Source organism: Littorina saxatilis, linkage group LG1 (assembly GCF_037325665.1).
Source record: "Littorina saxatilis isolate snail1 linkage group LG1, US_GU_Lsax_2.0, whole genome shotgun sequence".
Taxonomy (NCBI): domain Eukaryota; kingdom Metazoa; phylum Mollusca; class Gastropoda; order Littorinimorpha; family Littorinidae; genus Littorina; species Littorina saxatilis.
The window spans coordinates 56,415,144-56,439,143 of NC_090245.1; the positions used below are offsets into that span (position 1 = coordinate 56,415,144).

At 43.3% G+C, this 24,000-nt stretch overlaps 1 protein-coding gene across 6 annotated transcripts in view; it reads left to right on the forward strand.

The window, feature by feature from the left end:
- The window catches only part of LOC138974707 (H(+)/Cl(-) exchange transporter 7-like), a 139,627-nt gene that overhangs the window by 73,904 nt on the left and 41,723 nt on the right, over positions 1-24,000 (forward strand). For 4 of the 6 annotated variants that reach the window (XM_070347435.1, XM_070347441.1, XM_070347430.1 and 1 more), the window contains exon 2: positions 15,010-15,162. In XM_070347435.1, coding sequence (XP_070203536.1) covers positions 15,010-15,162 — 153 coding nt within the window. Of the gene's footprint in view, positions 1-11,296; positions 11,714-13,230; positions 13,313-15,009; positions 15,163-24,000 lie in introns of those variants that run through there. The other 2 variants (XM_070347453.1, XM_070347459.1) reach the window with 2 other exon arrangements.

Genomic DNA, 24,000 nt, shown 5'->3' on the forward strand with positions numbered 1-24,000 from the left:
GGAACACTCTTGTTGTGTTTTTGTTGTTGTAAAATGTAAGATCTGAAACGTTAAAAATTACGTAAAATTGGTGCGTTTTGGTCGAGTGGGATGGGTCGTTGAACTGTGTTGTTACAGCCCGCCGAAGTTATCAAAAGTGTTTTTGCTTTTTGTAATTCGGTTGGTTTGGTGCGTTATACAATGCATCTGCTTTTTCAAGACTAAGCATTGATCACTTTAAAACACAAGGATCATCATAGGCCATCATGACTTGTATCATTTTACATCGCATTCTAAGAAAGAGCAGAATTCTCACTATGCGCGCGGTACATTTCTAGAATCGCGTAGCGCAAAGTTGGAATTCCTACAATGGCGGCCATTGTTGGAATTCCAACAAAGCGCAGGTCATTTCCGGAAAAGCGCCGATGACGAGATGGGTCGCAACATGCATTTAGAGCGCGTACTTCCCTTTGTTTGTCAGAACTTGCGGAAAAACGATGCCGTAATTTTCCCACGCACTTAGAAAATGGAACACATAAATTATTGTTTGCTTGTTAGTAGATAAAAAAAAATAAAATAAAAAAAATCCCTGCGCTTAGAACTGTACCCACGGAATAGGCGCGATATAAGCCTCATATTGATTGATTGATAATTGGGGGGGGGGGGGTGTCTTATATTGCCTTCATTTGGGGCTAGTGCGTGCACCCTTATTTGCACAACTTTTAATATTTTTTTTTATCATTCATTCAATTATTGTTTTATGATTAGGCCTACATTTTTCTTTCTTTACATGGGAAGCATGAGAATGTCGTTTCCTCGACAACATCAGACTCTGCGTGAAAACATGCGGGATGCCGATTTGTGTGTGTGTGTGTGTGTGTGTGTGTGTGTGTGTGTGTGTGTGTGTGTGTGCGCGCGTGCGCGGCGTGCGTGCGTGCGTGCTGTGTGTGTGTATGCGTGTGTGTGTGTATAAGTGGTAAGTCGCAAAGGTCAGTGCTCTTTGTCGCTGCTGAAATGTTGAATTAAAGTTGAAGCGTGTGCGTCCCTGGAGAGCTGCACGGGGAGTCCTTCAAAAAACAAAAAGATAAGAGGGGAGTTTTTTTTTGTTTAAAGCGTGTTCGGGGGTCCCCAGAGCGCTGCACGCAATCCGGAGAGTCCTTCAAAACACAAAAAAGATAAGAGAGAAGAATTCCTGGCATTGCTCACACGTGTCTGTCCGAGTCTTGTTATTGAAGCAGACACTTACTCCATTAGAAGATCGAGGCTTTTCCGCACTCGTGCTTTTCTTACCCCACATGGGACATGACACAATTTCAGTGTTGAGTTCGCCAGTGTTGCCCAGTGCTGTTAAAAACAGTGGGGATCAATAAGTGCTTCTTTGGTATCAACAGTCACTCAAAGTGGTTTGTAGCCCGTCTCCTGTTAGCCAATGGGAGTTGCTTTCGCGAAAGTGAACAGAATAAGGATTTTGTTTAGCCCTGAATCAAAACACCATTAGCTATCAAATCATGGTGCGATAACATGAAATGCATTGCTCTTCTCATGAACACGCCTACAGGATTCTCATAAGTCACTGATGTGAATGGTTTCGCTTCCCATGCATGCAGTGCGTCTTTTCCTGCTACTGTTCTCCTCTCGAAAGGCAAAACCACTCTTCAGGTCAAGCTTTAACGAATGCCCGCTGCAGGAAGAAATCAAAACTTGACTAAATGTAAAAAGAAGCACAGCTTGGCCGGATGATACTCCCCTGCAAGAGTAGCTGTTTGGCGACCTGGCGGCCCCAAAGAAGACGGCGGCATTCGTGCGTGCAAAGGAGTGGATGTCGAGAAGGAGAGAACGAGAAGAAGAAGAAGACTGCATTGCAGTAAAAAGCAAAAATCTTGTCACCTTGAAATCCTGTAGCGTTTAAGCGTTTCCTCTCGTGTTTTTTTTTTTCGGAGAATGTTTTTTATGACACTCCCTGCGCCCCTTCGCATTCCTGTCCCCACGACTGGTACATGTCCTTACAAAATTGCATGTGGTGTCGATGACTATCTGCATGTTGGTGCATGATCAGCACTGGATTATCTCTTAGGCTAAACAATAAAAATATGTTGGTTTAGGGTAACCCGACCGACCCTATTTTTCCCGCCGACCCTAAATCTTTATTTTCATTTATTAAAAAAAAAAAAGAAAAAGAAAACCCTGTTGGCACATTTTGCGAACCATACGGAGACTAAGGGAAGTAACCTCCTTTAAATCACCTAACAAATGATAAAAAAAATAATACAAAAAAGCCGACCTACGTTACCCTAAACCAACATATATTTTTGTTTGGCCTTAGGCTTTTACGATGTTTTCGCAACTAATTTGTCCGTTTTGAATTCTGCTTTCAACGATCGCACTTGCAATTGTACGTTTGTCTAATTTCAAACCTTCATTCTCCTCGTTAGATATACATTCCGTCCCGTTTAAACCATCATGTAGACCGACACAGACCGGTGGAAGACGAAATTTTTACTCCACAAAAAATTTACTCCGGAGTAAATATTTCGTACGAAATTCTTACTCCGAGTACACTTTTCGTACGAGAAAAGAACTCCCCAAGGCACGAAAAAATGACTCCCTCCACGAAATTTTTACTACCCTTTCTTTTTACTTCCAGTAAAAATCTCGTACGCAAAAATGGGATGCGGGCGAAGGGATAATGCCAATAAGTGATCTCGCGCACACGAATGTCGCGCTACCCTCCCTCCACCCCTTCCACCACCAAGACTAACAGGGGACAAGGGAGTAAAAATTTCGTACACCTGACATGGGAAGTTAAATTGCTCGTGTTGGGGTGAAGTAGTTTATTCGTTATTTATTCGTCAGGGGAGAAACATTTTTGTACGAAATGTTTACTCGGAACTCACCTGTCTTGGAGAGTAATTTTCTCGTGCAACGGGGGAGTGCTTTTTTTCGTACAGGGAGTAACCTTTTCGTACGAAATGTTTACTCCGGAGTAAAAATCTCGTGGGAGTAATTTTCTCGTGTTACACCGGTACTGGAAGAACACCTGTATCCTTACACCTGAACACATGCTTCTGGTAGTATTCTATTTTCAACCATGTGGAAGTCATTGTATGCGTGTGTGTGCGAGTGAGTGTGCGAGCGCGTGTGAGAACTGTTGTTAGTTTAGCATTGTTTTTTTTTCTTTTTGTTTTTTTTTCTTTTTTTTTTCCTTTTATTGTTACATGTTTGTCTACCATAATTTACCATTATTATTTTGACATTATTTCAAATTTGTTATATTAAAATCGTCCGCCAAATTTCATTTGCTTTTAAGAGTACGCTCATAAGCCTAGCTTGTTGTGCTCCATGTTCCTTATTTCATGTACGCGGTAATAGTACCAATGGAATTTATTGAATAAACTTGTTTAAACCAACACATGCTAGAAGTCAACAACCTGCCTGCTTTTTGTGTGCAGGGTGGACATTTTTCAATGAATTAATTTTTCGATGAATAATTATACATATTGACATTGGTGTAAGTTATGAAACTAATGCAGACAATATCCCTACCCTGAACAGAGAGCAGAAAAAAAGTCAACTGCCTGGCAGCTTTTTGTGCAGAGTGGAAATTTGTCTCTGAATTCATTACACATATTCATATTGATGAAACTAATTCATCAAAAGTCCCCGCTTTTCACTGTAAGCTGTCAAGCTGTAGATTGTGTGCATGTGTCCGATTGACAAGATGCTCTCCTGGGCGGATCGGTGGTGATTTACACGATGGTATGCACGAGGAAACATATCTTTAAGATAATCTGTCTCGATTTCTATAGGCAGAAAGTTTGGAAGTATCAATTACGACACCTCCGTTGTTGGCATTGGTAGGTTTTTTTGTCGCTTGCCCTTTTCGATGATAATAATGGTATTTGTGAAAAAGGCCTCTGGCTGTTTGGCCAGTAACGATTAACCGCTCATAATCTTGTACGATACTAGGTGTAGGTCAAAGAAAGGACCCTCGTTTTCTCTGAAGTAAGTGATATATTGACCTGTCGAATGTCGATTTACCTTGATGTCGTTTTATATGATGACAGACGAGTGTTTATCAAGAACGAACTTCTTTTTGGTGTTGCCCGGCGGCTCGGGGCTAATTTTGTATTGCTGAACTGTGACATATCTTTATGACGATAGATATGTGTTAAACTAGCCCCCCCCCCCCACACACACACACAATGTCATATACACACACACCCGCACGCACGCACGCACGCATGAACACGCACGAACACACACGCACGTTAGCACGCACACATACACACACACACACACACACACACACACACAACACACAGCCACAGCCACAAACACCACCAAAGAAACACTTTGCGTTCTTTTCAATAGTATTAAACGACCAGTATTACTTCGATCACTATGATTTGTCTTATCCTTACATAGATGTATCACACACAACCCTTGCTTATTGTTAACCTTTTATTCATTGGGCTTGTTGCGACGCACCAGGACTGAGAACGCTTTACGATGACAACGTGTCAGAGAAATGACTCTTGTGTGAATATTTCACTTGAAAATGATTGACTCAACGACCTTAAAGTAGGGGACACAGTGAGTTGTACATTTGGCATTGTCAACAAGTGTCCCGTAATGAGGGCTTAAGGTTTATTGATTGCGGTCCCTTACCAGGGTTGAAGCACTCCAGTGTGTTTCTAGTTTTGATACATTGGTGTGTCTGTACCAGTCTGCGCCTTTCGGTGGTAAGAACGATGTCGCCAGCGAGCTTTATGTAAAGATATTCCAATTTGACTTCGCGAAGTCTTTTTACCCAAAAATTCAGTGACGTCATCGTTCTAACTCCTGAATTTATTGGGTGAACTCGACTTCGCGAAGTCAGTTTGAGGGGCCTCGGAGTGCTTAAGGTTGAGCATTTTAGGGGAGAAAAAATGGCATTACTTTTTCTTTCTGTCTGTTATTAAAATATATTCCTTCACCATGTAAACCATCACAGAGTAGTTTAGCGTAACAACTGCGGAAAGAGCAATACTTGTACATTATTAAACAACAACACCATCAACAACAAAACAACAGCCTCGTTGCTTGCAGAGTCAGTTTGTGTGTGTGTGTGTGTGTGTGTGTGTGTGTGTGTGTGTGTGGTAAAATATCTTCGCGTGGACACTGGCCTCAACTTTTTTTTAAACCCGGATATGACATCATCAAAGACGTTTATCGAAAATACATGAGATAAAAAAAAAAAGTCTGAGGATACCATCTGGAAGAATTTAAATGTAGACTTTCTGCGAATCGCTTAACACACACTAACACACGCACACGCACGCACGCACACACACACACACACACACACACACACACACACACACACACACACACACACAAAACACAACAACAACAACAACAACAACCAAAATAAACCCATACAAAACAACACGAGAATAGTATATAAAACTTGAACACATGTTAGCGTGACAGCTTTCATTTTCTTTCTTTCTTTCTTTTAGGGAAGATCCATGAGAGAAGAATAGTTTTCAGTGAACAGACATTTGTTATGATTACGCATACCTCAGCTGATCACAACCCCAAAACCCCACACCTTTGCCTCCATGTGGCCTCCTCACTTTAAAAGGAGCAGTCTTCCGCGTACTTACCTACTCTGATTCATTCTCACACATCTGAGGGGCCCGGGTAGCTCAGGTGGTAGAGCACTGGACTTGTGATCGAAAGGTCGCTGGTTCGAATCCGGGCCGGGACGGACACAGGTCAACTTTATGTGCAGACCCAGAGACGGTATCCATCTCCCACCCCCGTGTCACCACAGTGGCACGTAAAAGACCTCGGTCATTCTGCCATAAGTGCAGATGGCTGATACCACCTAAACACGCATATCACTTGTGTATCTCATCTAAAGTCGGGTTAAAACCCGGGAACATGCCTCTAATGGCTTTGCCGTGAGGGCGTAAAACTCTAATTTCTCTCTCACAAATCTGGGCATGGTTTGTACTATTTTTTAAGTTATCAGGCATTTGGCGGGTCTGAAAATCTACGCACAATCCTATGATTTATCTCCTTTGGCAAATATACCGAATTATCCATAAAGTTTCGGCAATTTTCCAAAGTTACGGCCAGTCTTTGGCGTCCCCCCCCCCCCCCCACACACTATCCCCCCAGTGAGAAACGTTCAGCAGATCTGTCGGAATGACGGCACAGTTTTCGGTGACTTGAACGAACTTTCGGCATTTTGCCGACTTCAAACGACATCCCTACGTACAAAGACATGCGCAGAAAGGGAAAACGAACCAATGCCACGGTCGTACCCTCTGTTTAAGCAATCCCACGCAAACGCTGAAAAAAAGAAGCTAAGATTTACAAACTTGAGATTTCAATGATATGTGTCAGGGCCAGCATATGCTGTGGTGAAAATATTCAAATGGTGTCATGCGGAAGTGTACATATCATCGTAGAATGATCTCTAACTTGTAGTCGACTTTTGTGAAGTCTAGCATCTTTAACTGTCTTCTGCGTGTATCTTCTTATCCTGTTTGAGTGAGATGAATGGGTGTCCTTGTGTCTGTGGATCATGTAGCTTTCTATCAGCTGTGGCCACAAGTGTAAAAACACACAGTGTGTCAGTGGTCAGGCAGTCGCTGTCATTTACACGCTAGTGTTGCTAAAAGCATCTACAGCAATATAGAATACTTGGATGGCGTTGTTTACGACAACTTACGACGTAGATTTGTTAAAATTTACGTTTTAATCCTGTAGGGAGAGGGGGGGGGGTGCTCTCTGTGGACACGAGAACACATCTCCATGAAGAAAGAAATTTCTTGAAAAGGATAATTTCAAACAATAATGTAATCTATTAACACAACATCATGAGTGGAACAGCTTTGCGGAAATGCGGCTACAAAACAGGAGCAACATGTAGCGTATGTTAAACACGCCGGTAAAGAAGCAGCACAGAAGATAAAGTCACAGAGCAAAGAGAATGAAAGCATTTGACCTATAGCCTCTTATAGACACAAGTTTCAAACACTAGATTATAATGTGGTGGTCATACAAATTTCCTTCAGGCCCTTTTAAAGAATGCTTATATTCAATATCATTTTCAAAGAATGCCTCTTTGTCGTTTTTGTTTATTATTAATTTGTAAAGTATGCACTTCAACATGGGCAGAACAATGGGATAACAATCACAGGTTGTAGTCAGAATGTAGAGCAAACGCCAGCAGCAATGAAGGCTAATTACTGTCACCAGAAGGACAAACGAAAAAGTCTGGTCTCAGCCACTCAGCCTAATCAGAGTGTTGTCCATATCAGTGAGTGACGTCCTGCAAATTCGTGGCCCTTGACAATATCGATAACCGTGTCGGGCCAGTCTGCTCTGTCATGTCAAATATAACAGTGGTTGCGGGAAAAACGACCAAATACTCAGTACGGAACCGAGACAAAGATGACTAATGTTTTTCTCGTCTCAGATTACCTGTGTAACATCCCGATTGGTGATTCCAATTCGTACCGGTCATGTCAAATGTAACAGAGGTTGCGGGGAAAAAACTCGACCAAGTACTCAGTACGGAACCGAGACAATTTGTATGCGTTTTGTTACGTTTTTAAAATGGGTTTGTTCGGAGGGGTTTGACCTGAGAATGAAAACTTTCTTGAGAGCCTTATTCGTTGTTGTTGTTGTTTCCTGGACACGCGTGGACATTTTCATTCCTTTATTTTTTTTCTCAAGTTTTTCTTATTGTTGCTGCAGTTGCTGCAGTTCTGTCTGAATGGGTATATAAACAGGAAATACAGCAGTTTAACAACGCTTACACGAAAAACATCCAAAATTGAAATCACACACAAGACAATCAACATGACCAATAGGACAGGGCGGGGATGTAGCTCAGTCGGTAGCGCGCTGGATTTGTATCCAGTTGGCCGCTGTCAGCGTGAGTTGGTCCCCACGTTCGGCGAGAGATTTATTTCTCAGAGTCAACTTTGTGTGCAGACTCTCCTCGGTGTCCGAACACCCCCGTGTGCACACGCAAGCACAAGACCAATGCAAGTGCGCACGAAAAAGATCCTGTAATCCATGTCAGAGTTCGGTGGGTTATAGAAACACGAAAATACCCAGCATGCTTCCTCCGAAAACGGCGTATGGCTGCCTAAATGGCGGGGTAAAAAAACGGTCATACACGTAAAATTCCACTCGTGCAAAAAACACGAGTGTACGAGGGAGTTTCAGCCCACGAACGCAGAAGAAGAAGAAGAAGAAGACCAATAGGACAATAAGTTAATTGATTTTTGATTCTATTCTCCGGAGTAACCGAGCATTCTTCTATTATAAAGCGCATTTGACCACAGAAACCTACCTCCAGAACAAAATTGACATCAGTACATCCATCAGTAAGAGATTACTTTCCTTGTCGCTGACCTAATCAGGACAACTTCGCATGAGGATTTTTTGCTGAACATGTATGTGCAAGTAGCCTATGTAAACATAGCATATCGTTTTCAACTTGATTAGAAGGTTATCGTCAACAGCGTGTTTTCTTTAACTCTTGATGACTTAAAGAGGACAGCATGATACAATAATAATAATAATACGAATATTTGTAACGCGCACATATCTCACCAACAGGCGACTCAAGGCGCACATACACTCAGTCACACACACGGAGACTTAAAGTCACTAACACACACACACCATCAACCATTAAATATGTACAGTTATTCAGGGTGGCATGGGGGTGGGCAGTGTAGAATGCATGGATTATTTGGAAAAAAGGAATGTCTTGAGTGCAGATTTGAATGATTCGAGGGACTGTTGTTGACGGAGGGGGAGAGGTAGTGTGTTCCATTGGCGAGGTGCTTGGAAAGAAAATGAGCGTTGACCTGCTGTTTTGAGTTTGGTGTGGGGGATGTTGAGCTCAAGGGAGTCGGCAGATGCGGTATCTTGCTCCTACTGATACCGATGTAAACACAGAAAGACGTAGACTTTTATAGTGAACCTAATCAAGACGGTGATGTACACACAGCTTGTTGACCGGGATACACATGTGTCGTGCTGACATGGCAAAGTGTTTGGGCTGATCAGATGATCTGATTTTTGACACACACACACATTGTGATTTTGACATGTTTCATATAATCATAATGAACAATGATATAAACATTGACAAAGCGGTCAATTTAAACGTTTCATTTGGATATAATTTACATTGTTATTTATCGTCATAGAACGGACAAAAGGGGATATAATTTCCATCTAATTCAAAATACAATGTAACCGTCAATTGTTTATGCAGAATGGTTGCATTTATTCAAGAGACTTCAACTTGACTCGTCTTGATGATGTGCTTTGCCCAATGACGTAGATGCCGATTGTGTCTGAGGTTTAAAACAACATGTTTTCGTGCAGTTTTTGTGGGTACACCGACAACAAAAACTCAAGTGAAGTAATTTCCTATCGTATTATTTTTACACATTCAGGATGCTTTGCCAACACAAAAGAGATTGTAAGACTAAAGTCAATAGTTCAGGAGTTCTGGAACATTCCTGAAAGAGTTTCAAAAAGGAAGATACGTGTGTCCAGTGTCAGTATAACGATGCGAGCTGTTCTTGCTCAAGTCTTGTTGTTGCAAACAATATTGCCGACAAACGCATTATTACCTTCGGTTAGGTTATTCACGCCCCTCAACACAACCAGATGACCTCTTGCCCTTTGTTCTTGCAATAAACAAGTTCCGAAGGCCATGCCTTGCTCTGTGTTTGAAGAACCGATCACCGGCATTGGTATGTATGAGCCCACCCCGTGTCAAGGGCTTGTTACCCCCATACAAACACAAGGTCGACTGTAGAGTAAGTGGACCTGATTTACATACTACAAGACACTTTGTTGCCATTGAAGTTGCCGAAGGCACCAACTTTTCACGGAGACCCGACGTGGATTTTTTCCTGTAACTTGAAACGCAGGTCCGATCTGGCTGTATACGCGTGTGTTGTTTCCTCGTTACGTTGAAGCCGATTTTTGTTTCACACAGAAAGAATTGCAGAATAGAAAACTAAGCATCCTTCTGGCTCACATAGCCTCTCAAGTTCCTATTCCAATCAAGAAAGTGGAAAAAGACAAGTGGAAAAATGGTGTCAGAGGTTTTCGTAATGGAGTATTGGATGTTTTTGTGAACCTGTTTGTTTGTCCGTTTGGCAAACTTCAGCACACAAAATAGCAAAAAAACAGAGAGAGAAAAACCACTTTAGGGGTTCCTCGGAGAACGCTTGAAAAAAAGCTATCTGCGAGCTGACCCTGTTCTTGTACTTGCCCAGAGGTTTTTTTAGCACACAAGACCCACCAGATATTACGATGGACATGCATTCCCGTATTAGGTCCTTTCACTGTAATACTCGCTGTGGCCCCAGAGTTTGCATCGGGTTTGCTTAGAGAAGCTTACCTCTGAACCAGATTGTAGACAGTTAAACTGGACCACACGTAGAACTTCCTACCTACCCACTAACTACCTACCCAGGTGGCTTGATTTCAGTGTCTTTATCTGAACGTTATCACTGTGCGATTAGTGGCTGGACAAATAGCGTTACATCGTTTGACATGCAACCTCCGAGTTGTTCGCTGGCTTCCGTCGTGAGGCTGACTACAGGATGTCTGAAGTCATGATTAAATCGTTGGTTGCAAGGTTGTGGGGAGAGGAATGTCTTGTTATAACACATGTATAAAGTGTTTGTCATATTTAGCTCATGGGGTAAACTGAGTACCACACCCGATTTTTGTTTAATGTTTCTGTATCCATACCTCTCAGCGGTCTGTCTGTCCATTAGTGTAGGGCTGGATGTAAAAAGGCAATACATGCTTACTCCGGAATCCTTGTTAAAACATTATGCCGATTCATATCTCTCTCTTTATCTCTCTCTCTCTCTCTCTCTCTCTCTCTCTCTCTCTCTGTCTCTCTCTCTCTCTCTCTGTCTCTCTCTCCGTCTCTCTCTGGTCTTCGTATATATATATCCAAAGAAGAAATGGACTATGTCACAAATTATCCGTCGTCGGCTAACCTTATCCGGGCCGGGTGTGTGGAGGCTCGTGTTAGGGGTACATACACTGGGGGTGGTGACGAACAAGTATACCCGGCACGGTAGGGGGTGGAAAAGGGGGGGCTGGGTAGGTGTCGGTTTGTTTGATAAGTCGTTGGGATGTTCCGATAAGACACTTGCGCTTTTTTTCTCCCCTTGTCTCGGTGAGGTCCGTCTGTCCAGGGTAGATTGAGACGGGAGTGCGTCCTCAGTAGGGTAGTGACACCACACCACTATACGTTGTCCTCAGTGGGGTAGTGACACCACACCACTATACGTTGTCCTCAGTAGGTCTGCACGTCAGTAGTGACGCCTCAACTTCTCTCTTCGCCGGATCTCAGGGCAGTGACACTTCAGCGCGCTCGGCCTCACCGTAGCCTACCGCGTGTGTTTGTGGACAGGCCCCGATTCCTCTGTCTGGAACTGGGAGAGTCTCCGTACCGCTGCTTCTCCACAGCCATTTTCCCTTCTTAGTTTATTTTTTTTATTTTTACCAGTGTGAGTAAAAGGAAAAGGGAAGTGCAGAGCCTGACTGACGGTCGCTAAGGAGAATGTCGGACTACAGCTCGAAAGAGAAGACTGGCGCGAAAGAAAAGTCGCCCAAGAATTCCGTCAGTGAGAAACTGCTGGGCGACATCCCGGAGGATGGTCCCGCGCATCACTCGGTAAGCGCGTGCATGACTCGATATTTTTCGTACTTTGGGTACATGCATTAAAGGCACAGTCCTTCATGTAACAACTTTTCGGTTCAATATCTGAGGTATGGCTCTTGAAGAAATTAATCTATTTGATCAAAGTCCCCCTCTGCACAGAGAAAGTAGTCAGAGGTCGAATTTGTGTATGTATCCGAGTAGAGGGATGGCCTTATCAAATGTAACAACCTGGTCATATAAATCTGAGATGGTGAGCCAAATCGTTTGTGAAGTATCACAGTATTTGTGTCATTTTCTGTGTCTCTCAAGCAGACGGGCAATATTTTCTTCCTGATCTGTTTCTCCTCTCTTTTTGTCCCTGTGTGATTTGAATAACGCATGCACGAAGTTTGTGACAAAGTCTGATCGAGTACAGTCTACATTTCCAAGTCAAAGTGTTGGAAGGAGGCATTTTCTGGAACAAGAATCTGTTTCTGATTCATTCTCTGTCTTAGTGGCTCCCAACGAATATTCGTAGGTGCTGGTAATTTTTTCGTGTCAGGTTATTTTAATGACTGATGAAAAATAATATTTTAAAAGGCAACAACAACGGCTATGATAGTTTTATGTCTACTTTACGTTGTATGTGGTCATTTCAATCGGCTCATGCTTGGCTGTTCCCCCTTTTTTTTCTCACAAGAAGATACATACGGCATTGTTTGAGGGTACGGTTTATGCACTCGTGATTCTCACTTTCGGAATGTTATTCGCAGTTCCTGCCGCTGGCTACTCCAGTGTTGTTCTCAGTCTTCAGCCACTGACGTATATTGTTTTTATCGGACGCATTGGTCTGACCCCCGGCCGCTGAATCGTCCGATGTTTTGACATCATAAGGTCTTCTGACATAACCCTGGTTTTTTTGGTTTTTTGTTTTGTAGCCATGATATTTGAACCAATACATATTTTCAACCCAAGTCTAACAGATCTATTGTCCTCTGGGTCTGAGAACACCACTTGCAACTATGTGGGCAGCTAGAACAAACTTAATTTGAAAACTGAAACATTGGGTTGACCATGTCTTTGTTTCCACACTATCTTGACCAGGTGTGTTGGAATGGCCGACTCCTGGAAATACAAGACCCGAAAAACCAAAGAATTGAAACCCAGGGTCACGTGCGATCGGTTCTTTCCTGATTTTAGCATTCTTGAAGACTGTTGTCATCTTTATAATACCGTTATGCATGCAGAATTGTTTTTATCATGACAACCAAGCACGTTTATTACAATTGTTGGTTTTATTATTATTTTTTTTATTATTATTCTCTTTATTTATATAGCGCCTTATCCGAAGTTCAAAGCGCTTTGGTGTAGGTATCATGGAAGCAGAAGGAAGACGCGGCAACGACATGCCTTATCTTAAATGAATGTTATTACTATGGATTCTGGTGACCTACTTCAGATGTTATGAATGTATTAGTGTCACTTTGAACGTTAATCAGTAAAGATAAGCTTTTAGAGATCTTCTGTAGATATATTAAGTAAGGGAAACATACGGACATTTTCTTGTTCATTTTGTCTGTTGGATACGTAGCGTCTTTTTCGAAGACAATGTCTACCATAGATGAGACGAAGGTATGTCCAATATCTGAATGATACAAATGGGAAGCAAAAATATTCGATATTTTGTGATGGTACAATCTACTGATTGTTTTGAATTTGAATGCATTGAAGTTGTCTGTAGCAATCTTCTATGGAGTTACAGAAAAATCACGAGACGCGAGAGGGTAGGAGGATAAGGGGGTGGGGATTGTGCTGGAGGGACGGGGGAAGAAAGGGGGAGGGGAAACAAAAGCTAGGACCGGTAACACCTCGAACTCGCAGGAAACCTGATGACAAACCTGTCGGGTTGTACGAGTTACAGTACTTCATTTTGAAATGATTGCATAGGAAATGCACCATTTCATTTCAACTGTATCGCATGAACTTTCAGTCGCCGCTGATTATAGAGAAATAGATACGACACATTAGAATCATTATGCTGTCAGTCATTGAAGTTAACTATTGTTAAGTAGCTGTACTGCACGGTTGGTTCATTCAGTACTTTCTAACCACCCCTCGTAGACTACGAATTGTGATTCCCTATTGTGTCCTAGTATGGTACTTAATTATAGTAATGACGGTTGCGTTTGGTCCTTTCAGTGCTTTTTGACAAATCTTCGTACACTACAAAGCTAAGCTCGCATTTTCTGCTCCTATGTTCTTGCTGTCACTATTTCTTAGCCAAATGACTTTGGAGAACAATAATGGCAGCTCCAGTCAGTCTTTACAATATTTTCACATCAACCAACTTTAAGCTGCCAAGCATAGTTCACTTTTCTCTACTCGTTAATTATTCGTCGTATAATGTTCAATACTGAGGGAACCTCCTGGAAGCCTCTCCAATTCTTTCTGACCAACCCGCAGTGTACGCTGCAAAGTACAAGTCCCTTGTTTATTTATGTTTTATTCGTTGTGTGGTACGAACAGTGTATCAAACGTCAATACATTATCAGCCCCTGGGTTGATACCACTATAGATACAGAACTGATATACTGTTTCTAATCTTTATAACATGAACAATCCCCCTATTTCTGTTCCTCTCCCCTTTTATAAATCACTTTAGATTTCTTGACGTGTGGAGAAATGCTATGGAGTGTTCCCGTTCAACAGCTGATCAGTGCCGATAACGCCATGGGAAAGCGCGTTCTTATGTTCGCTTATACGGCCTGTGTGATAACTTATATGTAGATATAGCGATGTCTGCATTTGAAGTGTACGTTAACGTGTCTCTCCGATGACTAATAGGAAGGGGGTTATATGGTGAGGTTGAGAGAGAGAGAATTGATGGGGGGTGGGGACGGGGAGGGGTCAGTGTTAGTGCGTGTGAGTGTAAGAACGCGTGTGTGCGTTTCTCTGCGTGTGTGTCAGTGTGGGGGGTGGTGGTGCGCGCGCGCGTGTCAGTGTGTGTGTGTGTCATAGGTGTGTGCATGTGTGTGCGTGTGTGTGTGTGTGTGTGTGCGCGCGTCCCAGTGTGTGTGTGTGTGTGTGTGTGTGTGTGTGTGTGCGCGCGCGCGTGCCAGTGTGTGTTTGTGTGTGTGCACGCGTGTCAGTGTGTGTGTGTGTGTGTGCGCGCGCGTGCCAGTGTGTGTTTGTGTGTGTGCGCGCGTGCCAGTGTGTGTGTGTGTGTGTGTGTGCGCGCGCGCGTGCCAGTGTGTGTGTGTGTGTGACAGTGTGTTAGGACAACACCAATTCACTCACTTAATTAATATCGATGCTACCTATTCGTGCAGTTCACGGTGACCCCAGTGCGGCAGACGAGTATCAACAGTGGCGGCGGCAGCGGCAGGAAGCACCTTGCCGTGTTTGAGGTGGGCGAGGACGGGGATGTCACCGACACCCTCACCCAGAACAGCATCACATCGCTCCTCTCCGCAAAGTTCAGGGTAAGTCAGTCACACCATGCTATGTCAGGGGTACCAGTACTCCCATTGTAAGACCGTTCAAAATTATGAGAAAGTCAAGTCTTAAAACGAGTGAGTCTTAAATTGGAGGTTAATTTACTGGTGTAATGAACAGAAAATCTGAGAAAACGGGGTTTTCACAGGGGGGGGGGGGGGGGGGGTGTTTCACCGTACCTCACCCACTTTGACATCAAGGCGATAGTTGCCCTCATGGAGGATCGTGTAAACCACCACAGATCTGTTCGGGCTTTTACCTGGGATGACAGCATGTTTCCACTTGAACACACACACACACCAAATATCGACCTTTTTCTGCCTCCCGTCAAGAGTGGGGCGTTTTTTTTTGCCGAATCTTCTTCTTCTTCTTCTTCTACGTTCATGGGCTGAAATTCCCACGTTCACTCATGTTTTTGCACGAGTGGGTTTTTACGTGTTCGATCATTTTTACCCCACCATTTAGGCAGCCATACGCCGCTTTCGGGGGAAGTATGATGGGTATTTTTGTGTTTCTAAAACCAACCTAAGTCTGACATGGATTACATAATCTTTTCCGTGCGCACTTGGTCTTTTGCTTGCGTGTACACAGGAAGGGGGATAAGGCACTAGCAGGTCTGTACATAAGTTGACCTGTGAGATCGGAACAATCTCCACCCTTAACCCACCAGGCAGCCGCGGCCTGGATTTGAACTCGCGACCTTCCGATTAGGAGGCCGATGTCTTGCCCACTAGGCCACTGCGCCCGTCTTTTGCCGAATCAATTATGCAGGTTGACAACTAAAAATCAGTTCGGCAAAATATCCCACTGCACAGAAAGCAGCCAGGATACAGCTTTTTGGTGTGTCAGTATCGTCACGGAAGAATACTTTTATCCCATGTAAAGGCCGAGACGAATCTGATGTCATTTTAATTACAGACTGTGTACGCGCGAAAGATGGCGACTTTAATGTCAGTAAGTGGCGATGCTTTCAGCGGTACAGTTGTCGCAAGAAGGTCGCAGACACTCAGTGTCAGTGACTACGGAACCTAGAGCAGCCTGGAATGCACACATTCTCAGTGTCGTGGCTAAACTTGACTTGAGGAGATTGTGCCTTGAACCAGTCAGTTATTTATATGATCTAGTTCTTCCCAGGGGATGTTCATGTCGATCCCGCGACAAAGCATGTTCCGCAGTGTTTTTAACTGTTAAATTTCAGCTTAGTGTCAGCTCCAGTTTCTTCCTCGTGTTTACGTATGCATATTCTGCTTCCCTACAGACGTCAGGGAGGGGCCAGAGTTTATTTTAATGTGGGGTGGGCGGGGCGGGGGGGGGGGGGGGGGTGGAGGATGGGGGTGGAGGGGCCGTGGTGAAGGGGCGTGGGTGTGAGAGAGGACTGCCATAGGTCGAATGCAGAATAACGTCCCAGGAATGAGTGACGTCAGAAGCAGACAACTCTGACTTGTGGAAAGCCATATATGCGTGCGCTGCTGTCAGTTAGTGCGTACCGTTGGGTTAACATTAGTGCCTCCTTGTCTGTGTTTTTGACATGTGTTTGCTGTGTTTTGGTTTCACAGATACTCAAAGCAAATATAGGTTATCTTTCGAGCCATACTGATTAAACTAACTCCACTTTCGTGAGAGAACAATTACAAAGTTGGTCTACAGATAGTTGATCTGCTACCAGACGTCTGTTATCCTGTGGAGTTTATCCGATGTAATATTACGCTATTGGTTATCTCTCAAACTCGTAAATGGAATTTGGCAAATACTATAAAACAACAAACGTGATTTTTTTTTTTAAAGAAAAGTTCATCGAAAGCACCTTCACTCTGTCATAGTGGTATTCCGAGTAAAAAAACCAAAAAGTGTCGCTTCGTCAGTCCTCAGAAAACAAACAAACCAGCAAGAAAACAAACAACCGACAAACAAGCAAAGGAAAATAAAAAAGATTCAGACGAGTACTCCTATCATTTCTTATTAGAACATCATTTGGATCAGCGATTACCTTTAAACTGATTGTTGTTGTTGTTGTTGTTGTTGTTCTTTTTTTTTCTCTTTTTTTTCTTCTCTTCATTACAATTACTCTATCGTTACAGCTATTTCATTCACCTTTGCTATGTCTAGTAGTTTGTGCGTTTGTTTGCGTGTATGTGCGTGTGTGTGTGTGTGTGTGTGTGCGTGTGTGTGTGTGTGTGTGTTGTTGTTGTTCCCATAATTCTGTTAAATAATACCATTTTCAGCGGAACAATACATAACAAGTTAATTAATCCAACGCTCGATGGACAAAAGGCGAGAATTTACAAATTACCAATTACAGTACTAGTTTTCAGCACAGCATCATACGGCGCATATATAAATAACTTTACATTAACAGCACTATACTACTATTTATCTATATTCTTATACACAGTTCAATTTTACTAGAAATTTCGAAGTCGAGCTTGGTTCTGAAATAAGACCTTCATGTTAGTTTTTGGATTTCCGTACTTAAACTGGCTTATGCACATTTTCGATATCAATATAAGGTGATTAATTATGAAGGTTTTCTCTTTGGGGATATCACGTGTGAAATACCCCAAAAGAGCCTCTTCGCAGCTTAACTTTATATTTTTGCCTGTACATTTAAATATGTACTCTTGACATTCCTGCCATATGGGTTGCACTGCTCTACACTGCCAAAAAAAGTGCTCGATGAAGTCGGTTTCATTACAATACTGACAAAGATTTGTTTGACGAATTCCCATCTTATGTAGCAAAATATTGGTGGGATATATATTGTGTAAAATTTTCCAATGCAATAGACGAAGACGGGTTTCTGTCAAGCATTCGTTAGCTAATTGTTGTTGTTATTGTTGTTGTTGTTGTTGTTTTGTTTCTTTGTTTGCTCTATGTGGAGAACTGAATTTGTGGCCCTACCACAATAAAGAACTTTCATACAAGCCAGTCGTATTAATTTCTTCTTCTTTAACATGTACCGTCTTGTGTGGAAATAGCCCAGAAAGCATATAAGTCCCAGGTCACCGACTCCATAGGACGCTGTCTGTAGACAATGTTGATGACACAGTTCTAGTTTTACACGTCTCTTGCTACACAGTGGAACCCCCGTTTTAACTTGAGACCTCCCATAATCGGAGAAATTCAGGCCAAGAGGAGGGAGTCTTAAAATGGAGGTAAACTTACAGAGGCTATGAACAGAACATCTGACAAATTCAGGTCTTAAAAAGGAGGGAGTCTTAAATTGGAGGGCCTTGAAAAGGGGTTCCACTGTAGCATCATCTAAGACCCGCTTTCCACGAGTGACATGACGTGCACAGGGCACTATCTTGTCTTCACACAATAGCAGATGCAAGGTCACCACAGATTATCTTATATTCGCACAACAATTTATAGCACACGGAAAGATAGGGCGCTGTCTACGGATATGCCTGGACTAGAGGTGAAGCAGATATAGGAATATATCACACCTTGGCCCATAAGTGTAAATTGACCCAACCTTTTGGCCAAGAGAAGAGCGTGATAATATTGTGAAGGGGCCACACTTTCTACCGACAAGGTGATAATGACTTGCAGCCAGTCATTTGCAGACAAAACTTGCGCTGTACGGAGAATCTCTGATACCTACATTTTTGAACTTGTTTTCAAACAGCTGTATGACACATATTACCAAAGCTCTGTAAATCCAGGAATTTTACGAAATCCCCAAAGACTTCAGCGGGACAATAAAAAGGTGTACTTATTTTTCTACTCAGTGAATTCCCAAAATGTGTTTCTTGGGTTGGGATTTTTTTTTTTAAATAGGGTTAACTTTGCATTCAAGCAAGAATTAGTGGTAAAATATTTCTACAACTTCGAGGATTTTGCAGAGTTCGTGGTATTACATTTTAATTGTATTGACCCAAAGAGTACCAGTCACTTAGAAGACATATCATATGTGGCTAATTGCCACCTTAGCAAAAACACGTGTTTACTGTAAAATTCAGAGAAATGGGTTGTTTTAAGTGTGTGTGTGTGTGTGTGTGTGTGTTAGTGTGTGTGTTAGTGTGTGTGTGTGTGTCTGTGTGTGTGTGTGTGTGTGTGCGTGCGCGTGCTAGTGTGTGTGCGCGTGCGTATGTGTAACTATGTGTGTGTGTGCGCGTGTGTTTGTGTGTGTGTGTGTGAGCATTTTCTTTTTTTAGTGTGTGTGTGTGTGTGTGTGTGTGTGGGGGGGGTTACTTAAAAAAAACCAAAAAACACACAATTAGGGACGCCAGCAAGAATGTAATAGGATCAACCGTGTGACAGTACACATGGCCGACATATCATGATTTAATACTTTCCACCGGTAACGATTTTTCTTTTGGCATGAGAATCTGCACGTCGCTTGTTTTGGATCTCTTGCTCTTTCACCGACTGAAGAATGGAAATAGTTGCTTGACATTTCCATCCTCCTCATCTCCACCCACCTCATACCCCCCCCCCCCCCCCCCACCCGCCGTCCTTATTCCCCGCTTTCCCAACTGAGCACCCCCCGCTTCCTCGTCCGCATATCGACCCTCCGTGTCTGTTCAATTCTTTCGTTTGGAAACATGCAGATTCACATATTAGAAAAATCTTTCACACACGCGCGTGCTTCCGCGCGACGAACAAATACTGCAAACTCACTTTCCAATTTGCTGCTAAATACCGCAGTCTCCAAAGACAGAACGCTCGGTTAGCACGCCGCAGAGATAGTCTAGCATCTCCGCGTGCAGATGCTTTAGCCAGCACGCGCTCTTGGGAGTCGTGTTGTTCTGCTGTTCAGTGACGTACGTTCGGCTTGAAAATAGTGTGAGACGGCTTAGGTGCAGGTGGTAACAACTTTTGCAGATCAATACGACGTACACCGATCAGTTTCCTGCCAGTAAGGGCCAGCCAGTGTGACGCTTTATGCATTGTGGGTTATTGTTTACCGATCAGGCCTCATTGTGTATGTTCTGCTATTCGAGTATTCCCGTGGCAGATAGAGCGTGACGACCTCTGTCCCGCGAGTTATGCTGCTATTTGTGGTGACAAATACAGGTGTATATATACCTGTTATAAATGCCGCTGTAACAACAACGTGCGCCATGTAGAACATCTGCTACCCAGACCACTCGGCCCGCCACACTTTCCGTCAGAGGCTGAATAGGTACACGTTTTGACATTTCTCATGTACAGAAGAAAAACACGAGAAAAAAAAAACCTGGCAGCGGCAGGGTCCACAAAAGCTGCAAGACGGTCTGCGAATTGTCAGGCAGTTGGATTACCATTCTCTGACAGCTGGAATCACAGGTTAATTTGTGTTTGTGAAGTAACCGAGATCAGTGCAAGTTAACTGAACAATCAGCTGGCGATAATCTCCGCCTCAAGTTCAGTGGCAGCAGTGTTGGTGTACACACGACTTGCCGAAGTAGACTGGTGGTGGTGATACTTGTCGGCTGCCTGAGTCTTGCTGGAGTCAATGGCCGCTAATGCACAAGTCGTGTCCGTCTTAAAACCGACAGCAGGGATGTGAGGGCGGTCAGTGTAGCGATGCCAGACCGACCCGTCATGATCAAACTAGACCTTCGTCGACCTTCCGCCGCGTCCGTTCCGGAAAACCTTCTGCTGCGGCCTCCGTCGCCGGTTCCGCTGTCACCGTCACTTCCTCGACTCCACAACCACCAGCACCACCACGGCTCTCACAACTCCCTCAGGTCGTCGCTGTCGCACAGCTGGGCGGTAAGGTGCCACCGGTTTATATTTCTCAGCCAACTTTCAGTGTGGGGATGGTAGTGCATTAACACAATTTGGTAATTGGCAACTGGTGCTACTGAGGGCGTTCAACCTGAGTGTCATCATCGTTAGATAAGATATAATAAGAATACTTTAATGTCCATTTTTATTGTACATAAACATGGACATTTGTGTTTTGGCACCACGTCACCGGCATTACTCAGACAACAATCAAAAGCATAATCGTACCATATCAAATCAGTGGAGACGAATTCTGCGTTGGAGCTACCTTGTTTTGTTTACCGGCATAAATACGTTGGATTATTCTAGCGTATTAACCAAAACATGTCTCTACTTGGGTGCTACTGAGGGCGATATTTTTTCATCGTTTGATGGATCCAGCGTGATAACAAAACATGTTCCTAATTGGCCACTGGTGCCACATTAAACCTGAACTTCATCATTGTTTGGTTTAAACAATGTTTATTCATATTTACATGTTCAGGAAATGTACATCGACATAGGGTGAAGACAACAACAAGCCTGCGGATGGATCTAGTGTCGTAACAAAACATGTTCCTAATTGGCAACTCAGTGCTGCCTCCTGGGACATTACGCCTGAATTTCTTCATCGAATGATGGATCTAGCGTATTAAGAAAACATATTTTTAATTAGCCATGTTGGGGTGATAAACCTGAATTTTATCATCATTTGATGGATCTAAAGTATTAACAAAACATGTCCCTAATTGGCAACTCAGTGCTGCCTCCTGGGACATAATGCCTGAATTTCAGCATCGTATGATACATCCAGCGTATTGAAGAAAAACAAAACATGTCCCTAACTGGCCGCTGGTGCCACGTAGGTCGGTAAACCTAAATTTTATCTTTGTTTGATGGATCCAGCGTATTAAGAAAACATGTTCATAATTGGCCTTTGGTGCCACAGAGGGTGTTACACCTCATTGTTATCATCGTTTGATGGATCTAAAGTATTAACAAAACTTGTCCGTGATTGGCAAGTCAGTGCTGCCACTGAGCGTGTTAAATTTCAATGGCACAGAGGCGAGTCTATCATGTTTTGGCTTGGCCTGAGTACAGTGACCAATCCGGATCTCTCTTAATCGCACTAAGTGGAAATTGTGCGGTATTTTGCTGCATTATATTTGAAAGGTGGGCAAAGACACTTATCGACTAGTCACACTAAACTTTTGAATACGAAATTTGATAATTGTCCATTATGGAACCGTTTTGCTGTGCTTGGTAAGGCTTTTTGACGCGACTGAGTGGTCTTTTGTGTGTGTGTGTGTGTGTGTGTGTGTGTGTGTGTGTGTGTGTGTGTGTGTGTGTGTGTTTCCTTTCAATTCAGGGTGTGTGTGTGTGTGTGTGTGTGTGTGTGTGTGTGTGTCAGTGTGTGTGTGTGTGTGTGTGCGCGCGCGGTAGATGACATCGATTTTCAAACCAAACATCTCGCACGATCATCGTCAGGTCAGGTAAATAGGTCAGAGTAGAGAGTTCTGTCTCCCCTTAGTATACCGTGGTCAGTCAGCATTCATCTTCTAGCTCATGCCGACTGAAGTGAATCCCATAATTACCCTCCTGCTTCCTCACCACCAGTAGTCAATCTGCATACTCTTCTCCAAGCCGAAGACAGTGATGAGTCTGGAATGACTGTCTCGCGGATTTGCACTGTCGGTATAATGTAAGATCTCATCTTCAGCACAGAGGTCCTTGTCTGGAGTTATACCTTAGTACCCGCTTGATGTGCAGCACTTCATGCAAGTTTCCAGAAACTGTACTTAAGTAGAGTTTCTATACTCTACTGAAGTAAAATTTCACCGCGCCGTTTGGTACCAACTGTACTGAAGTAGGTGTTTTGGGGAGAAACCCTACTTAGGTACAGTCAGTATCAAACGGCGCGTCTAATTGGACGGTCTGGGCATTCCTAGCGGGGACCGCTAGATATGCGGTAAAAGAAAGGGACTAATCTGAAAAGGTCATAAGCGCTGAATGTGTTTTGGTGTTACTGTTCAGAAAATGCCCAATGGGTAGCTTCCCATGAAAAGGTCAGAAGCGCTGAATGTGTTTTGGTGTTACTGTTCAGAAAATGCCCAATGGGTAGCTTCCCATGAAAAGGTCAGAAGCGCTGAATGTGTTTTGGTGTTACTGTTCAGAAAATGCCCAATGGGTAGCTTCCCATGAAAAGGTCAGAAGCGCTGAATGTGTTTTGGTGTTACTGTTCAGAAAATGCCCAATGGGTAGCTTCCCATGAAAACGGGTCAGAAGCGCTGAATGTGTTTTGGTGTTACTGTTCAGAAAATGCCCAATGGGTAGCTTCCCATGAAAAAGTCAGAAGCGCTGAATGTGTTTTGGTGTTTCTGTTCAGAAAATGCCCAATGGGTAGCTTCCCATGAAAAGGTCAGAAGCGCTGAATGTGTTTTGGTGTTACTGTTCAGAAAATGCCCAATGGGTAGCTTCCCATGAAAAGGTCAGAAGCGCTGAATGTGTTTTGGTGTTACTGTTCAGAAAATGCCCAATGGGTAGCTTCCCATGAAAAGGTCAGAAGCGCTGAATGTGTTTTGGTGTTACTGTTCAGAAAATGCCCAATGGGTAGCTTCCCATGAAAAGGTCGGTTTTTACGCTCCGTTAAGACGGGGCTTGTCACGTAGCCTGCTTTATTCCCTTGGGGTCAACTCAAACTTAATGCAGATTTTTCGGCGTTTCCCTATTTTAATTCCGTCAATATGTATGACTGACCTGGATACCTGAAGCTTGTTTACAAAAACGTTAGAAATCAGGTTTTCAAGGTGAAACTGACAGTATTTCTCGTACGGCTTAGTGGCGTTCATGAGCTTTTGTGGACAATTTCTTTTTCTTTTTCTCCAAATGTGTCGCCGACAGAAACTTCCTTCAAGCAACCTTAAAGATAGTGCCGTACAAAAAGAGCATCAGACAAGCGGGCTGTGTCTTAAAAAGTCAGTTGAGAGAGTACACATGATAGTCTTTAACACACACAAACACACGCACGCGCGGAAGCACGCACGCACACACACAAGGACGTGCACACAAACACACACACACACACACACGCACGCACGCACACACACACACACACGCATACACACACACAC